The sequence below is a fragment of the Protopterus annectens genome, chromosome 2.part0, assembly GCF_019279795.1.
Source record: "Protopterus annectens isolate FY-2018-M chromosome 2.part0, PAN1.0, whole genome shotgun sequence".
Taxonomy (NCBI): Eukaryota; Metazoa; Chordata; order Ceratodontiformes; family Protopteridae; genus Protopterus; species Protopterus annectens.
This window is the reverse complement of record NC_056728.1, coordinates 1,271,836,196-1,271,859,251: the sequence shown is the minus strand read 5'-3', so window position 1 is coordinate 1,271,859,251 and position 23,056 is coordinate 1,271,836,196. Positions and strand designations below refer to the sequence as shown.

The 23,056-nt window shown below is 40.8% G+C and overlaps 1 protein-coding gene across 1 annotated transcript in view; it reads left to right on the top strand.

Annotated features, from left to right (window-relative positions):
* CAAP1 (caspase activity and apoptosis inhibitor 1) overlaps window positions 1-23,056 on the top strand; it is a 798,772-nt gene that overhangs the window by 294,909 nt on the left and 480,807 nt on the right. The window contains exon 4 of the mRNA XM_044061442.1: window positions 6,270-6,357. Within this exon, the coding sequence (XP_043917377.1) occupies window positions 6,270-6,357 (88 nt within the window). The remainder of the gene's footprint in view (window positions 1-6,269; window positions 6,358-23,056) is intronic.

Sequence of the window (23,056 nt, the reverse complement as noted above, 5' to 3'; positions counted from 1 at the left end):
TGGCTGCATGGCAAATTACCTTAACAGCCAGCCAACACCTTTATCCAAAGCGGTTATGGATGTCATTCTGGAGGCCAGGAGGCCCAGCACCCGGAAAACATATTCAGACAAATGGAAAAGATTTTGCGCCTGGAACCAGGCTAAAGGCCTAAATCCCCTTGATCCAAACATCCCTCAGATTCTACAATATTTAACTGAGATGTTACATAAAGGACTTTCCTTTTCATCTATTAAGATCCACGCCTCAGCAATTTCAGCTCATTACAGCACGGATCCTCCTTTATTCTCACATCCACTCTTAAGACAGTACCTCAGAGGGGCTAAGAACTTAAGACTGCCAAGGAGAGCTCCAACACCTACTTGGGATCTCAACTTTGTTCTGGAAAAGCTTACATTGCCGCCCTTTCAACCAGCGTTTTCAGCTGACTTAAAATTTCTTTCATGGAAAACTGCCCTACTACTAGCAATAACCTCAGCTGGAAGAGTCTCAGAGCTACAGGCACTAATGGCAGTGGAACCTTTCCTCATTTTTCATCAAGACAGAGTCTCTCTACGAACCAATCCTTCCTTTATGCCAAAGGTGGTATCCAGTGTGGCCCTAAACCAAACCATTCTCTTGCCCACCTTCTTCACAAATCCCCAGAACAAAGGAGAAAGACTCCTGCACTCTTTGGACATTCACAGGCAATTACATTACTACTTAGATAAAACTAAGGCTTTCAGAAAAACTGACCAGCTTTTTGTAGCCTATGCTACAGGATCACAAGGAAAAGCTATCTCAAAACAGACCATTTCTAAATGGATAGGGCATTGCATACGATTCTGCTACACACATTATGGGAAACCAGTACCTGCTAACATTAGGTCCCACTCCACCAGGGCTACAGCTACATCAGCAGCCTTTCTCAGGGGAGTGCCAACCAAGGATATTCTGGAAGCTGCTACTTGGAGTTCAGTGCACACCTTCACCAAGCACTATCATTTACCTCTATGCTCTAAGAATAGAGCTGGTTTTGCCACTGCACTTCTGCAGGGCCTACTAGCTTCTTCTAACCCTGTTTGACTCCACCTCCCATCCTTAGCTTTGGGATTCGACCCAAGTGTGATGACTGCAGCAGGGTAACACGATGAACATAGTACAGTTTTGTACCTACCATAAATGTAGATGTTCGAGTGTTCACCCTGCTGCAGTCCAGGTTACCCTCCCTCCATCCCCTCTGAACTAGCTGAACTTATCTCTACCATTCTATCCTATGCTACCTCTGTGGTGTATTTGCTTGTGCCTAAGGGTATTGTTTTATTTTTATATAGATATGTGTGTAAATATATATATATATATATATATATATCTATGTATATATATTTATATTTATATATATATATATATATATATATATATATATATATATATATCTATGTATATATTGCCTACCTATTGGGGGCACCTGACATCTGGGGCAAGAAAAACTGAAGAAAATGGTGTCGGATGCCACTTATATACCCCTGGCACACTGACGTCAGGGAAGAAGCGACAGCAACCGACGCCAGACCAAGACTTTGGAATTGGGCCGACTGTGGGACCGCCTGACGGCAGGATAACCCAAGTGTGATGACTGCAGCAGGGTGAACACTCGAACATCTACATTTATGGTATGTACAAAACTGTACTTTTTTATTTGCACAGGACAAAACCCTTTCAAAAGTCAGAACACTTATTCTTCTTCTGTCCTAGTTGCCTAGGTCAGGCAGTTTTGAAGGTTACTGTCACCAAATGGATAAGACTGTATTACTTTGATTTTTTTTCCAAGAATGGATTACAACTACCTCATCCTCCTTAGGCCCCCACAATACTATGTTCACCTCATCTGCTTTTTCTTCCAGGGTCTCTTTAGATAATATCTGTTTTGCAGCCACTTGGTCAAAGGCTCACGCATTTGTCTCGCATTACAAATTAGAACTTGTTTCCTAGAATAGGGCTTCCCTCATTTTGGCAGTGCTCCAGCATATCCTTCCTTGAGACCATCCAGGAGTTGTATAGCTGGGGACTCTACCCATATGTGAGGAGGATTGAAAGAGACAACATGAGATTTATTAGTTATGTACTTATCATAACTTGGTATCTGTTTTGTCTTCTTTCATATCCCCTCACATTCAGACCTTGCCATCCCCCTTCCTGGTGCTCTATTAGACCTAGAGAGAACTTTTTAGGAACTGCTGTTCTGATTTTGAGTCTCCAGTTATGGATGTATACTTATTTTTCTTCCTCTCTGTCTCTGCTCTCTGTTGTCTAATGGGCAGCAAACTCGATCTGAGGAGGTTGGTTTGTGCGCAGAACATTATGGGAAGTGGGAGGAGCTCGAGACTTGGATCCTAGACTGAAGAAATGCAGCCAAGTCATATCCATAACCCATATGTGAGTACGAATGAAAGAAGACTGCACAGATACCAAGTTATGGTAAGTACATAACTAATTATTTAAAGAGGTGAGTGACAGAACCTGTCCTTTCACTTATCGTGTGTGGTCTGAGATTGAGTACTCCCTCTGAAGTGCTTATACAAAAGTCAGACCATCAGTCTAATTCTCCTGGACCATCTTGCTTGTCTCCTTCGGAAGTCGATATGGTCTGGCAACCTGATACATCTCTTCAGACACACCAAACAATCCTGAGTGGACCTGTATCACACACCAGTTGAGTCCAACTAGATCCAAAAGCAGTATTTATTAAGCTCAAAAATGATAAGACACTTTTCGTTAATCCGCAATAGTCTTTTCAGACAGTTCATCCAGTGGATTTTCCCAGGAAGGGGCATCCATGTTTTATTTTGTCTGAGGGTGAAGTCAAGTACTGTGAGCAAAGATGTTAGTGGGATCCTCATGGAATTCTGGCCTATGGATTCTTCCCCAAAGACCATATGAGATGCCAAATAAGTGCATTCAGAAGATGAAGCACTTGACTATTTCTCCTACTCCCTCTACATTTGAAGGGCTTTAGGAAGATTAGTTAAAATTTGAGTAGGGCTTATTTAAAGCCATCCAATTCCTTTCCAGACACCTCTTCTTCCACTCCACTGAAAAGGAAGAGAGTTCCTCCTTCCTCAGAAGAAGAAATTATTTCTGCTTCTGAACAGAAGGTTTTGGACTATGCCTCACAAATTTCTTCTCCCACTGCTTGAGTCAGAATCTGTGGGCACACATTCCTCAATGGAGAAGTCTTCCTTGGAGATGCCATGTTTGAAAAAAAAAGATTTCTGTAAGTGAGAAAGAAAAAGGATGTCAGACTCACAAGAGAGAGAGATTATCTGCCATCCCATCCAGCCTTAGATGCTTTAGAGCATACCCTCACTTGTAGCATCAGTTTCTCCAGATTCCCAACCCCCATCTCCAGATAGACTTGACCTGTTCTATAGAGTGCCAGATGCATGTAGGTTTCTCTCTTAGAACCCTGTTGCGCATCCAGCAATTATTTCTGTAAGTGGGGGGACATAACTACTCAAAACAATTTTTATGGCCAGTCTTATTCCAAATGACAGTCATACTTTTGATAATTTGTCAACATTTACTCATTTTCTTCTTTGGCTTTTTAGACAATAAATTGCCAAACACATGTTAAAATATATTTTGTCAACTTTTGCAAATGGATAACCTGCCCAACTCTAAGCTTAAATCTGGTCTGCTGGAAATTGACTGCTTCCCAAGCCAGTAAACACTATAGTGTGCTTATGATGCTGTAGTTGCTGTCTCGTGTGATACTGCTTGAATTGTCATGCATACAAATGGCCTAGGTTAGGGTGTAGAACTTCCTGGAAGATATAAAAACTCATCTTTTAAATGTCCGTCTTGAAAAAAAAGATATGTTTTGTATTTACTTGGCTGACTTGCTTAAGAAATTGGAAGAGAGAGGCAAATTAATGCAAGGAGTCAATCATTTTTTGTCTCCTGTTCCTAAGTACCAGTGAAATTATCTATCCAAACCACTGCCTTTCTTTTGAAAAGCCTTTTAGTCAAGTCAACAAAAATCTTCCAAGCAATACTATGAATGAATGGTGAAGTAATTCTAAAAAGACAGGAAATGGGTCACAGGGAACAAAGAAGAAACTGATTATCCTTGTCATCTGTCCCCTCTCCATCTTGGTCTGCCTTCTAGAATTGCAGGCAGTTTCTGTCCGTCTCTTCCAGTCTGGATATCAGTAATTTCAGACACTAGGATTTCTATTCTCCTCAGAACTTTTAACTTAGGAGGTAATAGAACTGCTTCCCTCTTCTTAAGGAGTAAAAGGTTTCTATTCCAGACTGCTTCTCATACTCAGAAAGGAGAGTACTTGGAGGTCCATTTTGACCTTTCCAATTTTTAAAAGGACTTGTACAAGTTAGGCTACTTAGAAAGAGTAGCTCCTTCCTTGGAGCTGAACTTTGTTTTGGAGAAGTTAACTCTCTCTCCTTTTGAACCTGCAGACAGCTGTTATTTCTTTCTTGGAAGACTGCCTTGTTCATTGCTGACTTCTGTTAGACAAGTATATGAATTACAGACCCTTGCTTCTACTCAGTCATCTTTTTTTTTTTGTCTTCATCAAGGAGGGGGTAAGTCTTAGAACCAGCTTTTCCTTTATGCGTAAGGTTGACCGTATTTACCCTTAAGCAGACTATTCATGTCCCTGTTTTCTATCTTGACCCATAAAACAAAAGAAAAATGATTATTCATACTGTGGGCATCCACACATAACATCAGTGTTATCAGGACAAAACTCAAGACTTTAGATGGTCTAGCCATGTTAGCCAGCTTTTTATGCCCTATAATGCTAAGAAAAAAGGTAAGCCAGAATCTAAGTAAACCATTTCTAGATGGCTGTCTCAAGCTGTACAGTTTTGTTACTTGAACCATGGCAAAAATCTCCCTCAGAATGCCAAGGCTCATTCTACCAGAGCTGCGTCCACAACTGAGGCTTTTTGGAAAGGGGTGGATTCTAAATCTCTTTTAGAAGCAGCTACTCAGCCCTCGGGTATCACTTTCACTAAATATTGTTAAGTGTGACACAGTTTCCTGACCCAGAACTGGTTTCGCCAGAGCTGTTCATCAAAGAATTCTAGACTCTGGTCCTACTCCATCTAACCTTTCTTTCTAAGCTTTGGCAATTCTCCCAAATAGTAATGGCTACTGCAACTGTGATTCAAAAAAAGAATATGGTATTGTGGTATAAGTTAACTTACCATAACAGTAGATGTTCAAATAGATCACTGTCGCAGTACTAACACTCTGTGTCCATCTTCCCTTTTCCTGCACCTTCACAGGCCAGGGTGTTGTATCCTATTTTCTTTTACTGTTCTGATATAACTTTCCCCTAAAGCTTTAGGCTTTACCCTCTCTATATTGGGCAAGAAAGCTTAAAGTTTTATTGCCTGTATGTCCCTTTTTATACATATGTATACGCATTGTCTAACTAAGAGTGGAAGTACTATTTGCAGTGAAGGAGCCTGAGTCCTTGTAGACTAGCCAGATGTAAGGTATCCTTGCAGGATATGTTGCTTATACTGGCTGCTGCAAAAGTGATCTTGCTTGAACATCTGCTTTGATGGTAATTTTACTTTCACAGCTGTGCTTTCTCCGTTAAAGTTTTTTATTTCATGGGAGGCAAACCCACCCATCCCCCCCACCAAAAAAAAAACAACTTTGTAAATACCAACTTGAGATCATCAGACCTTTGAAAAAAGGAAGTACTCGGAGAAACAGGAAGTACTTGGAGAAACCGGAATCTCAGTCTTTGTTTATGAAAGTCTGGTCTCATTGTTCCAGGACTTGACACTAGTGGGTCTCAGAATGCCAGACCGTTACCAATCACACAAATGACATTTTTTTCCCTTAAGTGAGGGAATGTGCAGATGCTGCTGAGAAATTTTGAATTAATGAAAGACTTTCAAAATTGATCTTGACTGCTGCATTACTTTCTTGAAGATTTGCAGCTAAGGTAATTTCTCACTTATTCATACTTAGTTTTGGTTACCTATCTTTTGTAGGCCTGTATGTTTAACAGAAGTAACCCTGCATTGTGAATGTGCAGTCTGCAATGTGTTTGGGTTGATGTGGCTAAAATATTTGAATGCTTCTCGTAGTTCTTTGGGGTTTGTTGATGCGAGCTTAAAGAGCTCCAATTTAAAAGTGATTGCTAAACAGATACTAAATAGTCCTGTTAATTAAATGTCTAAATTTTGTGTGCTGTTTTGATTTAATTACACTTTGTTGACCTGCAGCCATGTTGATTTGTTGCTTTGTCAGGTGAAGATGCATTGGGATCATCAGATTCAGAAGATGAAGAAGATGCAGATGGTGATATTAATAAGGAAAAAGCCAGTATGGAAAGCCAGTGAGTGAAAGAGATGAGTTGAAGATTTATACTTCACAGCTTTGTAATGGAGCTGGTATTTTTTTAATAAATGTGAAGTCACATTTGTTAGCACTTGTAGACTTCATCTTGTTTCCATATGGATAGTCCATGTTTGCAAATCTACTTCTCACAGCACTTGGAAGAAATCAGGAAAGCCTGTGGAGGCATTTCCTAGATTGTACAAGAAGGAATTAAATTTGTACTTTAACATCTCCATTGTATAAGTAAGGATTAGATGTTGCAGTGTATATCTGAAATTCTGCACTTGTTTGTTAATTTGGATTGTGGGTGTGGTGTAATTGAGTTTTGCTGTGGAACATACTCCCCATCCACATAAAATAAAGTTCATCCCTGTCCCTATTCAAGCACAACCTACATTTATGGGTGGAAAATAGAAAATTTACCTCAGGACTGCCCCCTATACTACTAATGGACAAAGGCAGCTCCTAAATACTTTATCCCATATATGGGTCCCCTCAAATTGTTTATGGTATGATTCCAGTTATTCTTAATATGGGTAATATATACTTATCAACAGTGGGATGGGTAAGGCCAATCTGTAACTAAATGGGATAGGTTATTTCAAGCATAAAAATAGAAACTGTTACCTATGAACCTATGGTGTAGCTGAATTCCATTCAGAAAAGAAAGTTTTCCATTGGTACAGGTACTTGTGTTTTATATTTCATTGGTAGTCTTATTGCTTTGACCTTTGGGTCAGTGCTTCAGACCATTCAGTTTTTGTATTTTAATTAAGAGTGCTGACAGAGAGGTAGGTGTATGTCTTGTGTGTGGAGGGGGAGATGACATCTGATGTTGAGTTTAGCATTACCTTTCCTAGTGTCTGACTGTTACATAAGGGAAGGTCAGTGTTCCACAGTTGTAGAAGAAAGTGAAAGTGTTCAGGTGATCTGGGAAAATGATAAGTAAAATTAATCTGGGAAAATATAAGACAAATTTAACTGATTCATTCCTCTTCAAATTTTACCTTTCCAGTCAGATTCTTAGGAGGTTTCACCATATAGCCCTTCCAGGGAGGTTTTGTTGAGCGAGTTAAAAGCTTACACACTCTATTTAGAAATGCCTGTAGATTTAAACTCGGGTGAAAGATAATTCATCAGGTACTGCACAATTAATGTGTTTTGTTTGTTTTTTAAACACCTTTATTAAATTATCACTTAAGACATAGGCACACATTAATATAAAAGAAAACAAACCATAATAATGTTTTTCATACCGTATACATTGCATATGTATTTCCTTTTTATAACAACTGTCATGCAGTCAAGCATTACATATGTGGCACAATTCCTCCCTTCTCTAAATCTTACTCCTCACTTGAACATTGTGCATGTAATCTTCCCACAGTTTCCATTTATTTCGATTTAGTTTTCTCCTTCCCTGTTCTAAAGATCCCAATTCCTGTTCTTTTATGTCTTTAACAATATTCTGTATCTGAATTACACTTGATTTTGAGTTTGATTTCCATTTTCTAGTAATTGCTTTTTGGACATCCAGTAGCATTCATTTTAACGATACATAGGCAATTCCGATCCTGTATCCAACCACAAAAGAGTAATTTCCTTAGTTACAGCTATTTGCTCCTCAAATATTTCAGATAGAGTAATATAATGTTGTTTTAAAATCTGCCAAATTATCGAACTCCCCAAAAAAAACATGTTCCCAGTTACCTGTCTGTCTTTCCTGTCACACCTCCAGTGTTTATTTACCTGAGGAAGAATCCTTTGAAAATTTACTGTGGTATACAAATACTTACTCAAACACTTGCAATCAGAAATCCTAAGCCTTTTGGACTTTGTTGTATACTTGGATGCCATGCATATGTCCCTCCATTCATCAGAATGCTTTGCCTATCCTCGATGAAGCTGCTGCTGCCATTAATAACACCATTGGCTCAATTTTTCTTGTCAAAAAGAAACAGAAACCCAATCATGTATCTACATTTTCTCCAAAAATTTCCTTTGACAGGGGGTAGTTACTAGGCTTGGCTCCAGGTTTAATTTAGGCTATTGAGCCTTCTTACAAAATAGAGGGGATACCTCTTTTCCTGAAGAGATTCAAGATTATGAATCTGGACAAGAAGGTAAAGGGAGAGATGCAGGTTTTTCTCCTCAGATTTCTAATTTAGACTCAGGAGAGTTCAGTTTTTGATTCTCCCCATGGGGGGGGGGGGTGTCTTTCTCTGTCTATTTCTAGAATGCATCAGTGGTTTCAGTCGGAGAACACTGAGGTTTCTCAGTCCCTCAGAAAACATTATAAGCTGTTACCGAAGGCCTTTCCAGAACCTTCACACATTCCTCCAGTTGTCAGCTTTGGAGGATGTGTGTGTTACAGCCTGCAATTTTCTTGATAGTCTGCTGCCCCTAACAAGTAGATAGGATGTATTAAGTTCCTCAGTCTTTTACATTTTTATCGATTCTTTCCAAATGTGACCCAGCAGCTATAGCTTTAATTAATTCTTCTGCTGCAAAACGTCTAGTTAATTTGAATATTACTCTTTCTGGTAAAGATCGGAAAATGATTGAAAAGTATGTTGTAAAAGTGTATTCTTCCGCAACTTTGATTTTTAGAATTTTGAATTGTCAGGCCCATATGTTAATTTCTGCACAAAATTGTTTGAACGAACACCAAAAAGCAATCATGAAACGAAAAATAGTGCCCGAATGGCAGTAGAAACACCATAAGTTCTACACAATACTTGCAGGTACCACTATCTTTATTCGTTAACAGCTTTCATCCCCTGTATAACCCTCTGGGACTTCTTCAGAACTAAATTTCCCTCTTAAAGTCACATCCTTTATGTACATAACTGATAGTTCAATAATTAAGCAGTTAAATATTTGTACATTTAAAAGCATACCATAAAATAACCTATAGAAGTCATTACACTTGATTTCTAAAAATAAATACCTTTTTTTAAAAAAAAACAGCGTGTGAAAAGCTGTATAGAAAAACTTTGTGCAAACAATGTCGCATAAATGAGTTGGGTAAACTGAATGTTAAAAAGCCTGCCTAACAGTAGTTATTGTATGTCACTTAAAACACTAGGGCTTTCTTTCTTAAAACTGGAAGCAAAGAAACACAGTCATTTAACCCTGGTTCAACTAGGGCATTAAGACTGATAATCCAATGAAACTTTCAAGAGGACCTGAAGTTCCCACCATTCACCCCTTATACTGTGTGGGACCACTTCTAAAATTCCAAACTTTAATTTCATTTTCCCTTGACAAGTAAGTGTATGTCTGTAAAGGACATTTATTGGTATTACCTTTAACAATGGCATACAGGTGTTCGTATATTCTAGATCTGAATTTCCTTTCTGTTTTGCCAACGTAAAAATATTTACGTTTGGCAAATGGAAATATATATGACGCCCTTTGTGTTACAGTTGCCTTTATGTAAAGGAATGCCCTTACTAACTCCTTTAATAAATACCAAGATAAAAGGGCATTGATTGCAACGACCACATTTAGTAGTACCCTTGATGGTCAAAGTTCTAGGGGAAATGACATGTTCCATAAGGTATTTAAAAATTTTCCGGCTTTGTATACAAAGCATGGTACCTGTCCTAAGGTGTTAAATATGTCCATATTACCTTTGAAAATATTCCATTTTTTTTAATGATACCCTTAAGTGTTATTTCCCCTTCCCCAAATGGGATGACCATACTCGTGTTATACCCTCTTGTTCCTGTCTGTTTTTTATTGTCATTTTAAACAGTCACACCGCTACAAAGTAGTGTTTTGTATTTTATCCCTCAACCTTCTTCCATCTGTTTCACTACGTTATCCAAAATTCTATTAGGGTACCCCCTTACTTTAAACATATCAGTAATAATTCCTACCTCAGCGAGGAATGTCTCTCTAGTAGAACACATTCTTGCTGCTCTTACCAGCTGTCCTTTAAAAATGTTTCTTTTACTATGTAAAGGGTGGCAGCTTTGAAAATCAAGATAACTGTCAGAGAAGGTTTCCTTCCTGTATATTCTAGAGGTGAACATTTTATTAGACCTGCCCTTGGAAATAATCACATCTAAATAATTAATCTTGTCAGTCGAATGGTGGGGCTATAAATTTAAAATATGGACAAATTTGGTTTAATAGTCCAAAAAAACATTAAGGTCAACCTGAGCATCATTCCAATGGATAAAGATGTCCAAAAATGACAGCAAGTAGACCACTACTGTTGGTAATCACATGTAAAAAATGTACCTCTCTTCTGCAGTTTCTTCTTGTGAGGAAAAAGCTGCTTTAAATCATTTTGTTTCTTTTGTTGTACAAGTCACTACTCCTTGTTTACAGTGTGTATATCAGTCATTTGATACTTCATCAAGGGATATGGCCTCTTGTACTCTTTTGAGGAGGTTTGCCTGGCTGTGCTCTAAGAACCTCCCAGATGATGACATTTTAAATTCTCCTTTGCACAGAGATTGTTTCTGCCCCCTCTGCTGCAGAGGTGATCAAAAAGTGTGATGAAAGGTGTGTGTGGATACAAAGAATCTCTAAGATTTTACATCCCTCCTTTTCCAAATTTTCTAAGGGATATTTTAGGCCCTCATCCAATTTTGGCGAAATAAATAAATAAGTAGTCTCAACAAAATGCAGGTAAACAGATGCTTAAGAAGAAATGCAAGGGGGTCCCAAAAAGAATTCTGGAACCTCCCAAAAGCAAGGACAGTCCAACAAGTCAGAATGATTTTTTAAGGGACCTTGCCCCCCCACCCACCCTATCAGCCTAATTTCCCTTCCAGAAGGTCTGAATCTCCAGTTTTTCTCTTTGGCAACAGAAAGATGTCCTTTTTTATCACTGTTGCAGTATTCTTCACACTTAAGATATCTTGCTGAGGATAGCTTAATGTCTAGCCTTAGGATATACTGCTGAGAATACCTTAATATCCAGCCAGCCTACAAATGCCTTTTACTCTTCCAGGTGCCATATGTCAGACATATGTCTTATGTGCAAGACATAAAGTACATATGTGATGTACAGACACAAATTCCTCAGAACGTCTTTGCTGCCAGTCCAAATGCTACTTCTGAACTTGATTTGTACACTGTTCACTGAGCTGGTTCCATTACTGAGCCATCTAAACATAAATGTCCCTTTGGAGTTCCTTCTTTTATTTTTCCTTGTTGTAGTTGGTTTTCATGTCATTCTGGAAGGAAATCTGTGAGTATGGGAGGCAGATTCTTCATAAGATAAACACGAGAAATGCCTTTTTTGTTTGGGTGCTAGACACAACCATACTGAGTGCAGTATTTGTCAGGCATTTGTTTCTAAGACATTCTGCAGCTGTGTGTCTTCCATTTCTGTTAAGCTGAAAACCAACATTTGAAGCTACTGACTTAGGGTACCATGGCCAAATCCACCTTCCCTGAAATTCAGCCGCCTCTTAAAGAGCTAAAAAAGCAGGTATTATACCTGCTGTTGTCAACTTGCACCGGACGTGTTGCTTGGGTTTGATAAAATACCTGACAACCAGTCTGTGCTGACACCAGCTCATATGCATTGACTCAGTTGGAGGCTGATATAGAGCTGCCTACTTGCACATCTGCTGAGACTGTGCATACATCTTGACTGTAGAGGGGAAGTATAGCTGATTATATCTGAAGGGTCTAGGGGGATTAACCAAATCTATGTTAGGAAAAAGGTGCCTGGTTCCCTCATCAAATCTAGGCAGGAGTGTGAACCGCCTAGATTTGTTAAAGCAGATGTTCCTTTAAAAAAGAAACAGGAGACAAAACATGTGGCTACTGTGGCTAAGAATCCTCATAAAGTGTGGCAGTACTTTACTCAGGGCCTGTTTAATGCCATTATGGCTCTGATGCCCTCCCAAAAGTTGTCTGTTCCTGCTTCTGCTCACAGGCCTTCCACTCCAACTAAGAGATTTAGGGATTCTGATTCTTCTGATGAAGAGTTGGACTCTGGTGAGGAATCTCTAGCATATTCCTCACAGCTCCACTCTCTTTTGGCTATGAGGTCTTATGAAGAAGATTTGTTGTCTCATAACTCTCCTTTTGAGGAATTATTTTTTGGGGATTCAGTGGTACATATGATGTAACACAAAGTGTGATTGTTCCCAGATTTCAGAAGTTCAAAAAAGAGAGTATGAACTGTTGCACAATGAACTGTTGCAAATAGACTATCCCAGACCTTCTGCAGCCCCTTCTGTCTTAGCTGCCCTTTTGGACTCCTTTACAGCAGCTTCTCATGCTCCTGTTTTTCAACTTATTTTATTTTTATTTTATTTTACATTTGTTCACCGGGATAGTCCAACTGGATATATGTCCATTTTCAGTAAAGGCCTGGGGAGAAAAGCTCCAAACAATAACAAAAATATAATTACATGTCACAGATAGCAAAATAGAATATTTACAGAGAACATAGAGACAAACCATACATATGGAATTTTTTTACATTAATTCGATGAATGATCATTATTAATAGTTTCTTAGATACAGTTGTTCAGATCAGATAAATCTGAAAGTTGCAGTACAGGATAGGTTACAGAGTAGCTGTACTTCCATCCAAAAAGAAGCCAGATAGATTTTATAAAGTTCCTAAGGATCATAAATACTTGTATAAAAGTCCCCGTTCTGATCCTGCTATTATGTCCATGAGCGCCATTCAAACTGCTTTCCTCTTCTAAGCTTTTACTCTTTGACAAGAACAGCCATGCTGTTGAGAGTTATGGGAAAACAGTTTATACCTGTTACGTTGGCTTTTAGAGTCATTTAATTATCAGACCCATATGACTATATGTATGTCCTGGCTCTTCTCTCCCTGCTAGGGGGGGTGGTGATGATTGAGTGATGTGCCTGATTCAGAAAAATAGAACTTGTGATCTTTGTTCTCAGTTCTGCCTCCCAAGTTTTTTGCCTTTCCATTAAATCCAGCTTTGATGCAGCCGATGCCTCTTCTAGGGCAGCTGCATCTGGTTTTGTCAATAAGGAGATATTCTTGGTTGTGCCTTCAGGGTTTGCCCTGAATACATCGATGCCAAACTTTGATTCTCTAACTAGAATCTTTTTTGCACTGTAGCTGCAGGATTGTTTAAAACCCTTCTGGATAAGGGCAAGGTTATGCAAAGCTTAAAACAAATTTTTGTTTTCCCCGTACTCAAGTTCCAGAGGAACTATCCTTTGAAATCCTCCTTTGTCTATAGGCAACCTGCTAGGAGTAAGTGGATTACTAATCAAAGTTTCCAAAATAAACCCACTTAGAGCTCGAATCCAAAAACCTTCCTGTCTTTACATGTCTGTCTCTGTCTGATATCCAGCCAACCCCCTCACCTCTTCCAGATTTCTCAATCCCTCAGGGTAACTCGTTCTTTTCCTGTTTGGCAGATAACAGATAACCTCAGACGTTTGGGTTGTATCCGTTATCCAATATAGTTATTTCATGGCTTGAAAATCCCTTCCTCAGCCTCCTCCTTGCCAGCTTCCTTATTTTCCTTTGGTTCTCTGAGATTTAGTGGAACAGAGAACCATCCAACTTCTTCCCTTGGCTCAGCAGGGAACAGATTTTTATTTCAGAATATTTCTGGTTCTCAGAAAGGAGAGGTAGTGTAGGCCCATCATAGACCTATCCTTTCTTAACACATTTATTAAGGCTGCTTCCTTCAGGCATTCTTCCCTCTTTTGCTTCCCCAAGCATTTCTGGTGTCTGTAGATTTGAAGGACACTTATCTCCATATTCCTGTTCACTCCCTCTTCAGGAAGTTTTTACTTTTTTCTTTCTTCTCATTATCAGTTCTTTGCTGTGCCTTTTGGTCTTTCTGCAGCATCAGAGGTATTTACTAAATGTATGGCCCCTGTAGTAGCATTCTGCTGACTTCAGGTAATTCAGATATTCCCTTACTTGGATGATGACCTCATTCAAGCTGCCTCTCAACAGCTGTTGCTTCAACATCTACAGTTCACTATTTTTTTCCTGAGCAGTGTTGAGTTTGCACTCAATCTCAAAACATCTGTGCTGATTCCTTCTCAGGACCAAGTATTTTTGGACTGCAGGATTCAGACCATTCCAGTGTTGGCTTGCCTCCTGCCACCCAAAGGCCTGTCTTGACTCTCTTTTTCCAGTCTGTTCTTCCCCTTCCTGCAAGAGTATTCCTCTGAGCCCTCCATATGAGGAAACGTCAGTGGAATCTGAAGACTGTAGGGTATCTGGTCCCTCTCTTACTTTGTCTCAAGCTCGGACTCCTTTGGTGGATTCATCAGATTTTCCTAAATCCAGGTCTACCTTTTCAGGTTCCTCTCTCTAAATCCAGGTCTACCTTTTCAGGTTCCTCTCTCTAGTCAGTAGCTTGTACATGGATGCATATGGTTGAGGTTGGGGAGCTTCTTCCAACAACCTGAAAATTCATGGTGTTTGATCCTGCCAACAACAGGCAGACTAGGTCAGCATCATTTGGCCCAGACAGCACTGGATCCTCTTCCCCTTTCATTTGGCCATGGGCAGTCATCACAAGTTTCCTGGTAAGATGGATCGTCTCACAAAATACAAGCAATCTTTCTCATTCTTCTTCACTTATCCAGACTTCAACTGACACTTTGGCTGACAAGATTTTGATCCCTTTCAGGCACCAATTTTATGAGGACGTGCTTTTTGTCCTTTTATGCCATTGTTTGTTCTTATCTACATTTGAATCATTTGAAACATCTTTCAAGAGTTTTTGCTCTAATGAAAACCCACAGACAAAATATTAAATACATTTTAACTGCACCCCACCCCCTATGAGCTTAGAACAAACACAGAAATATGTACATTTTCAACAAAAGAGGCTTAACCCTCCAGATAGGTGCAGTTGCCCCAAACTGACAGCTGCACCCACAGGCATTACCTAATTTAAAAGTAAGGTTACCTGTGCTAAAGCACATGTTACAGCCTTTGTCCCCTCTTACATTAATTGCTGTATGTACTTTTACACGTGTGGTACGTGAATAGAGAAAGAAAACAGTCTGAATGCTTTCAGCTAACATTAATTTTTAACCTTAAGAAAAACTGCATTGGCTACCTTTAAATAAAACTAAAGTGTATACTGTTCTATCATATCTATTAAAGTATGAAGGCTGTTAGGGAGACTACTATTTCTGAGTTATTTCCCTGTTTCAGGCTTTATATTTTCACAGAACTGCTTGCCACTGTACTTTTAAATGTTATATTTCTCCCAACTGAGAGTGGTCAAAACTCTCATGAATAATTGCTTGCACCTGCCGACAATTTTTCAGCAATGAGGAAAAAAGTTAACTTCATTTAAAACCCAAAGTGCAGAGTTCTTCTGGGTGGCTGCCTTTAGCTGCAGACTTTATCTCCCACTCAGAGTATCTGCTAATGGCAAAATACAAGCTAATAGCACTGCATATTCTAGAAACTCTGTATTTTCCACAACTTTCTTCATTTTGTCTTATCTTTCAAGCCTATTTAGTTTAAAAAATGTCCATAGAGCAGGCTAAGGACATCAATCCAATTATCCACCTTTGTGTAAACAAAGGAAATTATCATCTGAAGTCTACATACATTAAAATCAGTGCACTTTAACACCCCACCTCTACCCCATTAGCCCAAGATCGCATTACATTAACTTAAATTTGCTTTTATCTAGCCTTTCGTATCTCAATACAGAGTAAAGCCTGTGGATTTTTTTTTTAACTAAGAAGGAGTTTGTTTAATTTAATATTTTTAACATATACAGCAGTCAGTGATTATAATTGTAATGGATAGCCATGAACAGGAGGAGGAGGAGGGGTTATTCATACATCTCCTATGTGTTTGTGCACATGTATACTTGCTCGTGTGCACACAGAGGTTGACATCACTGCATGTCTCATCTTTTGGGGCAGGGGAGAGGAACAGAAAAGGCGACCCAGTCACATTTGACACTTTCATGAGAACAACATCGCTGAGCAGGGATTCTCAGAGAGTCTGCTGTGAGTGTGGGATGGTTTTAATTAGGTAGTTTCTGTTGGACAAGTTGAACTGGTAGATACCACGAGTAACAGGTAATGGGGAGAAGTGGAGGTAGAACTATCAGTAATGGTCTCAATGCATAGTTTTTGAGGTTTGTATAATATATGTAGACTTTGCCAGAGATGGTCTGCACCGGTCACCCCTGGGATTCAGGTTACTGGCTAAGCTCTTGCCACCCCTATAGTGCCTTTTTTAGGCAAGGTTCAAAGGATAAAACCACCACCATAACAGATAGAAGCAGGCAAAATCTGAAAGTAATGCTACTCAATGCTGGAAGTCTAAACCCCAAAATGTACTCTCTCGAGGCACTCCTAAAAATGGAGAACATTGATATCTGTGCAGTAACTGAGACCTGGTTCAAGGCTCCAGAGAGCACCCCTGCAATACCAGGCTACAATTCTTACCACACTTTTCGGCCACAAAACCAGGACCGAAACACTAAAGGTTGGAGGAGTGTCCATATTCACACCTCCAGGCTAGTTGCCCAACACAATGCATCTGAAATTCTCCAGGTGCAACTAACACTAGGTAAGACTGCAATCCAAATTGTAGCTTGCTACAGATCCCCAACCATGCCCCAAGATTCTCACTACACCTTTCTAAACATACTGGAAAAAATTAAGATACAACCAAACACCCTAATACTGGGTGATTTCAACTACCCTGCCATTAATTGGGAAAACTACTTGGGTGCCAACTCCTTTTCCCAACGGTTCTTGGAATTCATAAATTCCAATGCCCTGGATCAACTAATCCATTGTCCCACCAGGGGCTCCAATATCCTAGACCTGGTCATTACCAACATGGGAGATAGATGCTCTGCACCAGTGGTCACCCCCTCATTGGTCAGGTCTGACCATAAGCAAATCACCCTAGACATCCACATCCCACCCTCACCCCCCCAGTAAGGAAACCTCCTTAAAAAAACTTCTCCAAAGCCAACTTCAAGCTACTGAAGTCAGAAGTGACAAACTTCACAACACCTATGCAGACGGGATCAGGTAGTTCGACTGCAGAATCCTACACTAAGGCACTGTACGAGCACATCCACTCGTGCATGAATTGTGCCATCCCAAATAGAACCAAGATGTTCTTCTCCAAAAAAAGGAAGCCAATCTGGTGGTCCCCTGCTATAAACAAACTATACAACAGAAGGAAGAAACTGTTGAAAAAAAGAGGAAAATCCCAGGATGCAAAAAACTCCCTCACCAGCCTCAGTAAGAAGCTGAGATCCCCTCATAAAATCCTCCAAAGCTAGTTACGAAAATAAAATTGCCAAAGATTCCAAAGACAACCACAAGGCATTCTATAGTTATGTCAAGAATCTAAATGGCAATGCTCAGATCTGCTCTGAGTTACAACAGAATGGCATGAAATATACTAATCCCAAGGATATTGCCAATATCCTGGCAGGTCGATTTAGAGCCAACTTTACCCCACTCTCACCCCGTAAAGGGCCCATCTCAATACCAAAAGATTGCCAAGTTCCGATAGTCACGGCCACACAGGTAGAAACCGCACTCTCCAAAGCTAAGAATACAGCATCCATGGGACCAGATGACATCCCAGGCTGTGTGCTACATGAACTACAAAATGAACTGGCACCTCACCTAAGTGTCATGTTTAATCTTAGCCTCACCTCAGGCTTCGTGCCCACTGAGTGGCGCACAGCTACAGTTATCCCGCTCCACAAGGGAGGATCCACCTTGGATCCCAGGAACTACCGTCCCATCAGTCTGACAAGCCTGATTTGCAAGGGCATGGAACGCATTATCATGGAACTTATAAACAAAGACATTGGCAACCTTCAAACACTGGACCCCACCCAGTTTGGGTTTGTGAAGGGCCGATCTTGTCTCCTGAATCTGATTGACTTCTTCAAATCAGTCTCCAGAGCTGTGGACAAGGGTAAGGCAGTCCATACAGCCTATCTGGACCTCACCAAGGCCTTTGACACCATCCCCCACTTTGGAATCATAGATAAACTTACTAAGCTGGGCATAAATCCCTAAGTCACTCGATGGGTTGCTAACTGGCTTACTGACAGAACCCAGACAGTAAAAGTAGCCGACTCTAAATCCAGCTCCAGACAAGTGACAAGTGGAGTACTTCAGGGTTCAGTCCTGGGACCACTCTTGTTTGGCATCTACTTCTCTGAAGTACAGGCCAACACTAAGGGACTCTGGCTAACAAAGTTTGCAGATGACTGCAAACTGGGAGCCATTATTGAATCCCCAAATGATGTGGATATTCTACAAAAGGGCCTTACAGAAACAGATGCCTGGTGCCAGAGTCATGGGCTCAAGCTTAATGCCAAGAAACATATAGATGTCCTTCATGGATGCATCTGCAGTCATAACAACTGGGTTGTCCTGTTCATCTCTGCTGGTCTTGGTATAAAGGCATCAGCTTCAGTCTTTCTTGCGGTCGGTCAGATCCAGAGATTACTACATGTCAGAAAAAGTCAATAACTGTTTAACTTGTGAAACAAATACCTCATAAAGATTTCCACTCTTACTGTTTGCCTTGTTTAGGCCCAGACCACAGCAGCCTGTGCTGAACAGTTTTTCGGCTCTGAATTTGCGTACATTATGGGATCCTCCGACTACCCAAATTATTAAACCATGGTTAAGCAAAAAAACTGATCAGAGTACAGCGAATCAATGACTACTACTGAGGTTCCGGTTACCTTACTTGAATCGGCCTCAGAAATTTTACCCACTACAGTGGTTACTAGTGACTTATCAGACACCATCCCTTTGGATGTCTCTACCCCAGCACGTGGTGCTGCTAGGCCTCCTGCAGCCATGTCTGGCTAAAGCAGCCAAATCTACTAAGTCAGTGCCTGTTAAACCCCCTCAACCAGGCCCACTTCTAGTTCACAAATGCTTACTCTGGCAGAAGATTTAATATCCTTAATTAGGGATCTCAATCTCACCCAGACAGGGCCTCTCAGCCCCAGAAAAGAGACCTAGAGCAGAGCCCCTCGAGCCTGTGTCCTCTGATGATTCTGCGGAAGACTCAGATATTACAGACCAGCCAGAGGCTCCTTTCTCCAATTTTGAGGACTCAGATGCTGAAGAATCCATTCCAGCTGCTTCCCCACCAGAAGAATTCTCCTTTGGGGAAACCTTACATGCCATGAGAGAACAATTCCAATGGCAGGAACAGGATTTTCAGACTCCAGAAAAGACTTAGGACTTTTCTGCACCTACCACAACACAGGCCCTTAGCTATACCTCCTGTCCTCTCTGTTGTTGCATTTAATGATGTTTGCACTGCACCAGATTCTTTACCTCCAGCACCTGCCAAACCAGATAGATTTTACAGGGTGCCAGACACTCATCATCACCTATACAAGGCCCCTCTTGCAGACCCGAAACTATATCCCAGGGCCCTAAGGCAGTAGCCTCAACCACAGCAAAAACCCTATTCCTTCTGAAAGGGAAGCCAGGTCTTTAGACAGATGAGGCAAAAGGTTTACACCTCTGCTACTCTCTCAGCTAGAGCTTTAAACTGTCAGTTTCACATGATACAATACCAAGAGTTTATGCTTGATCAGTTAACTAAAACCTATCCTCTGATGACTCTATAGATAAGAAAAATCTATTAGAAATGGTAAATAACATACAACAGGTTAGTAACCATTCCTTAAAATGTGGCTATGATGCACTGGAGGCTTCATTTAGATCAGCCATGACTGGCACAGTGATAAGAAGGCATGCATGGCTGAAGGAACAAGTTTTACCGGATCATGTTAAAGCTAAGTTATTAGATGCTCCTATGGATAAGACCAGTTTGTTTGGTACACCTGCCCAGCAAGTAATGAAGAAAATGGAAGAAAAGGCAAAATCTGTACAACGGTTAAAGATTTCTTGCAGGTTCAGCCCCAAGGTTTAGCAGGAACTGGCCTGCCAAAATTGGTCCTTTCCTGACTCCACAAGATCCCAAAGGGGCAGGAATAGGCGTTCCAGAGGCAGAAATCAATCCAGAGGGGTGCCTACAGAGGACGACAGTGGCAAGGTAATAACAGAGCCACAGGTACAGCCACTACCACTACAACAGGGCAATCACAGTGACTTGATTATAACTCCGCCTACCAGGGAACAAATAGCAGCACCCTTAGGCGGAAAATTAACCTTATTTTCAAAGAACTGGCACTATATCACAAAAGACAAGTGGATTTTGCAAACCATAGACCAAGGTTACGGTTCCACTTCCACACTATACCAGTCAAAGAGGAATGCCAAACCTACCTCCAAATCAAAACAGAAGCTCTACAGCAGATAATGCAATTAACAAAGATGAGAGCTGTGGAAAGAGTACCAATAACAGAACAAGGCAAAGGATTCTACTCCAGACTATTCCTAGTTGCAAGAAAGGAAAAAGTTGGAGACCTATTCTCGATCTGTCCACCTTAAACACATACATCATTGTCCCAAAATTCAAGATGCTGACCCTACAGCAACTTCTTCCCATGCTGGGCAAGGAGTGTTGGCTGGTAACTCTAGATCTCAAGGAGGCATACCTGCACGTCCCCATTCGACCAATTTGCAGAAGATACCTCAGATTTCTTGCAGGATCAGAGCACTATCAATTCTCAGCATTGCCCTTTGAGTATTCACAAAATGCCTGGCATCAGTAAACTGCAGACTACAGGGAATCCAAATTTATCCATACCTGGACGACTGCCTGCTGGACAACAAAAGCAAGCTGACAACAGATTTACAAAGGGTCATTTACTTGCTACAAGCATTGGGATACACAGTCAATTTGCAAAAATCAAGGCTGATTCCATCCCAAACAAGGACATTCTTGGGCGGAATTGGACACAGTAAAACAAATGGCATTCCTAACTGCAGAAAAACAAAAGATCTCCCTCTTTACTTCTTGGCACTAACAAACCACAGCAAGCTAACAGCAAGAAAAGTTCTGCAGGCCTTGGGCTTCATGGCATCATGCATAATCTTGGTTCCACATGCCAGACTACATATGAGAAAACTACAGTGGTACCTAAAGAATTTATGGTCCCAACACAGGCACAGCCTAGAAGCAGAAATTCCACTAATTCCATGCCTAAAACAGGAGTTCTTATGGTGGGCTCAAGCATGCCAGTCAAACCCAGGCTTACCCTTTCACAAATATCAAGCAAGCCAAACCATCACAACAGACGCCTCAGACCTAGGATGGGGGGCTCACATGCTGGACAAATGCGTGCAAGGATTGTGGGGACCAACTTCACCTGCACATCAACCTAAAAGAAATGCTGGCAGTAAAACTGGCAATCCAAAAATTCAGACCATTTCTCAAAGAAGGCCATTTGATAAGGACAGACAACACCACAGTCATGTGGTACATCAACAAACAGGGAGGCACTCATTCATACCCCTTATGCAGAATGACTTTGGACCTTTGGAACCTGGCACTCAGCTACAACATCCAGTTACAGGCAATGTTTGTACGAGAACACTCTAGCAGACATGTTAAGCAGAACCACCTCGGATGCTCACAAATGGATGCTACACATCTTCAAGACCATCGCAAAGAAATGGGGAATGCCACAGATAGATCTATTCCTCTCAACCACCAGCTCAAAAATTCTGCACAAGGACATTCCATCCACTTGCAAGTGGATTAGCTCTCCTTCAGCTGGAAAGGCCTGACAGCATATGCATTCCCACCTCTTCCCTTGATACACAAGGTATTACTAAAAATCAAGGAGGAACGTCCAAGGATAATCCTGATAGCTCCAAACTGGCCAAGACAACACTGGTACCCATTGCTGAGGAGCATGTCTCGGGACAAAATGTGGTCAATACCCTGATGCCTTTGATGTTAACTCAGAACAACTACAGCATCATGCATCCAAACCTAAAAACGTTGCAGCTGACTGCATGGCACATCACATAGCAGCAACTATTCCAGATCTCTCCCAAAGGGTGAAAGACATTATCCTTGAAGCCCGCAGACCTTCAACAAGAAGGAACTATGCAGGAAATGGAAAAGGTTTGTCATTTGGAGTGCTGAAAGAGGGAAGGATGTGTCGAATATAGATATGGCTAACATTCTGGAGTACTTGGCAGAGCTTCTACATACAGGCCTGTCCTATTCCTCCATCAAGATACATGCATCAGCTATTTCAGCAGAATACAGCTTTGATCCACCTGTCTTCTCACATCCTCTACTCAGGCAGTTCCTCAGAGGGATCAAGAATGTAAAACCTCCTAGGAAACCACCACTGCCAGCTTGGGATTTGAACTTTGTGCTAGAAAAGTTGACATTGAACCAGCAGCAACAGCAGACCTACAGCATCTTTCATGGAAAACTGCTTTCCTACTGGCAATAACCTCAGCAAGGAGGGTTTCTGAACTTCAGGCCCTAATGGCAGTACAACCCTTCCTAATCTTCCACCAAGACAGAGTGTCCATGAGGACTAATCCTACATTTATGCCTAAGGTGGTATCCAGAGTGTCCTTAAACCAGGCAATCCACCTACCTACCTTCTTCCCCAACCCACAAAACAGAGGGAAAGAATGCTGCATACCTTGGATGTACACAGACAGCTACGCTACTACCTGGACAGAACAAAAAGTAACAGAAAACTGACCAGCTTTTTGTAGCCTATGCAACAGGAAGGGAAGGAAAAGCAATTTCCAAACAGACAATCTCCAAATGGATAGGAAATTGC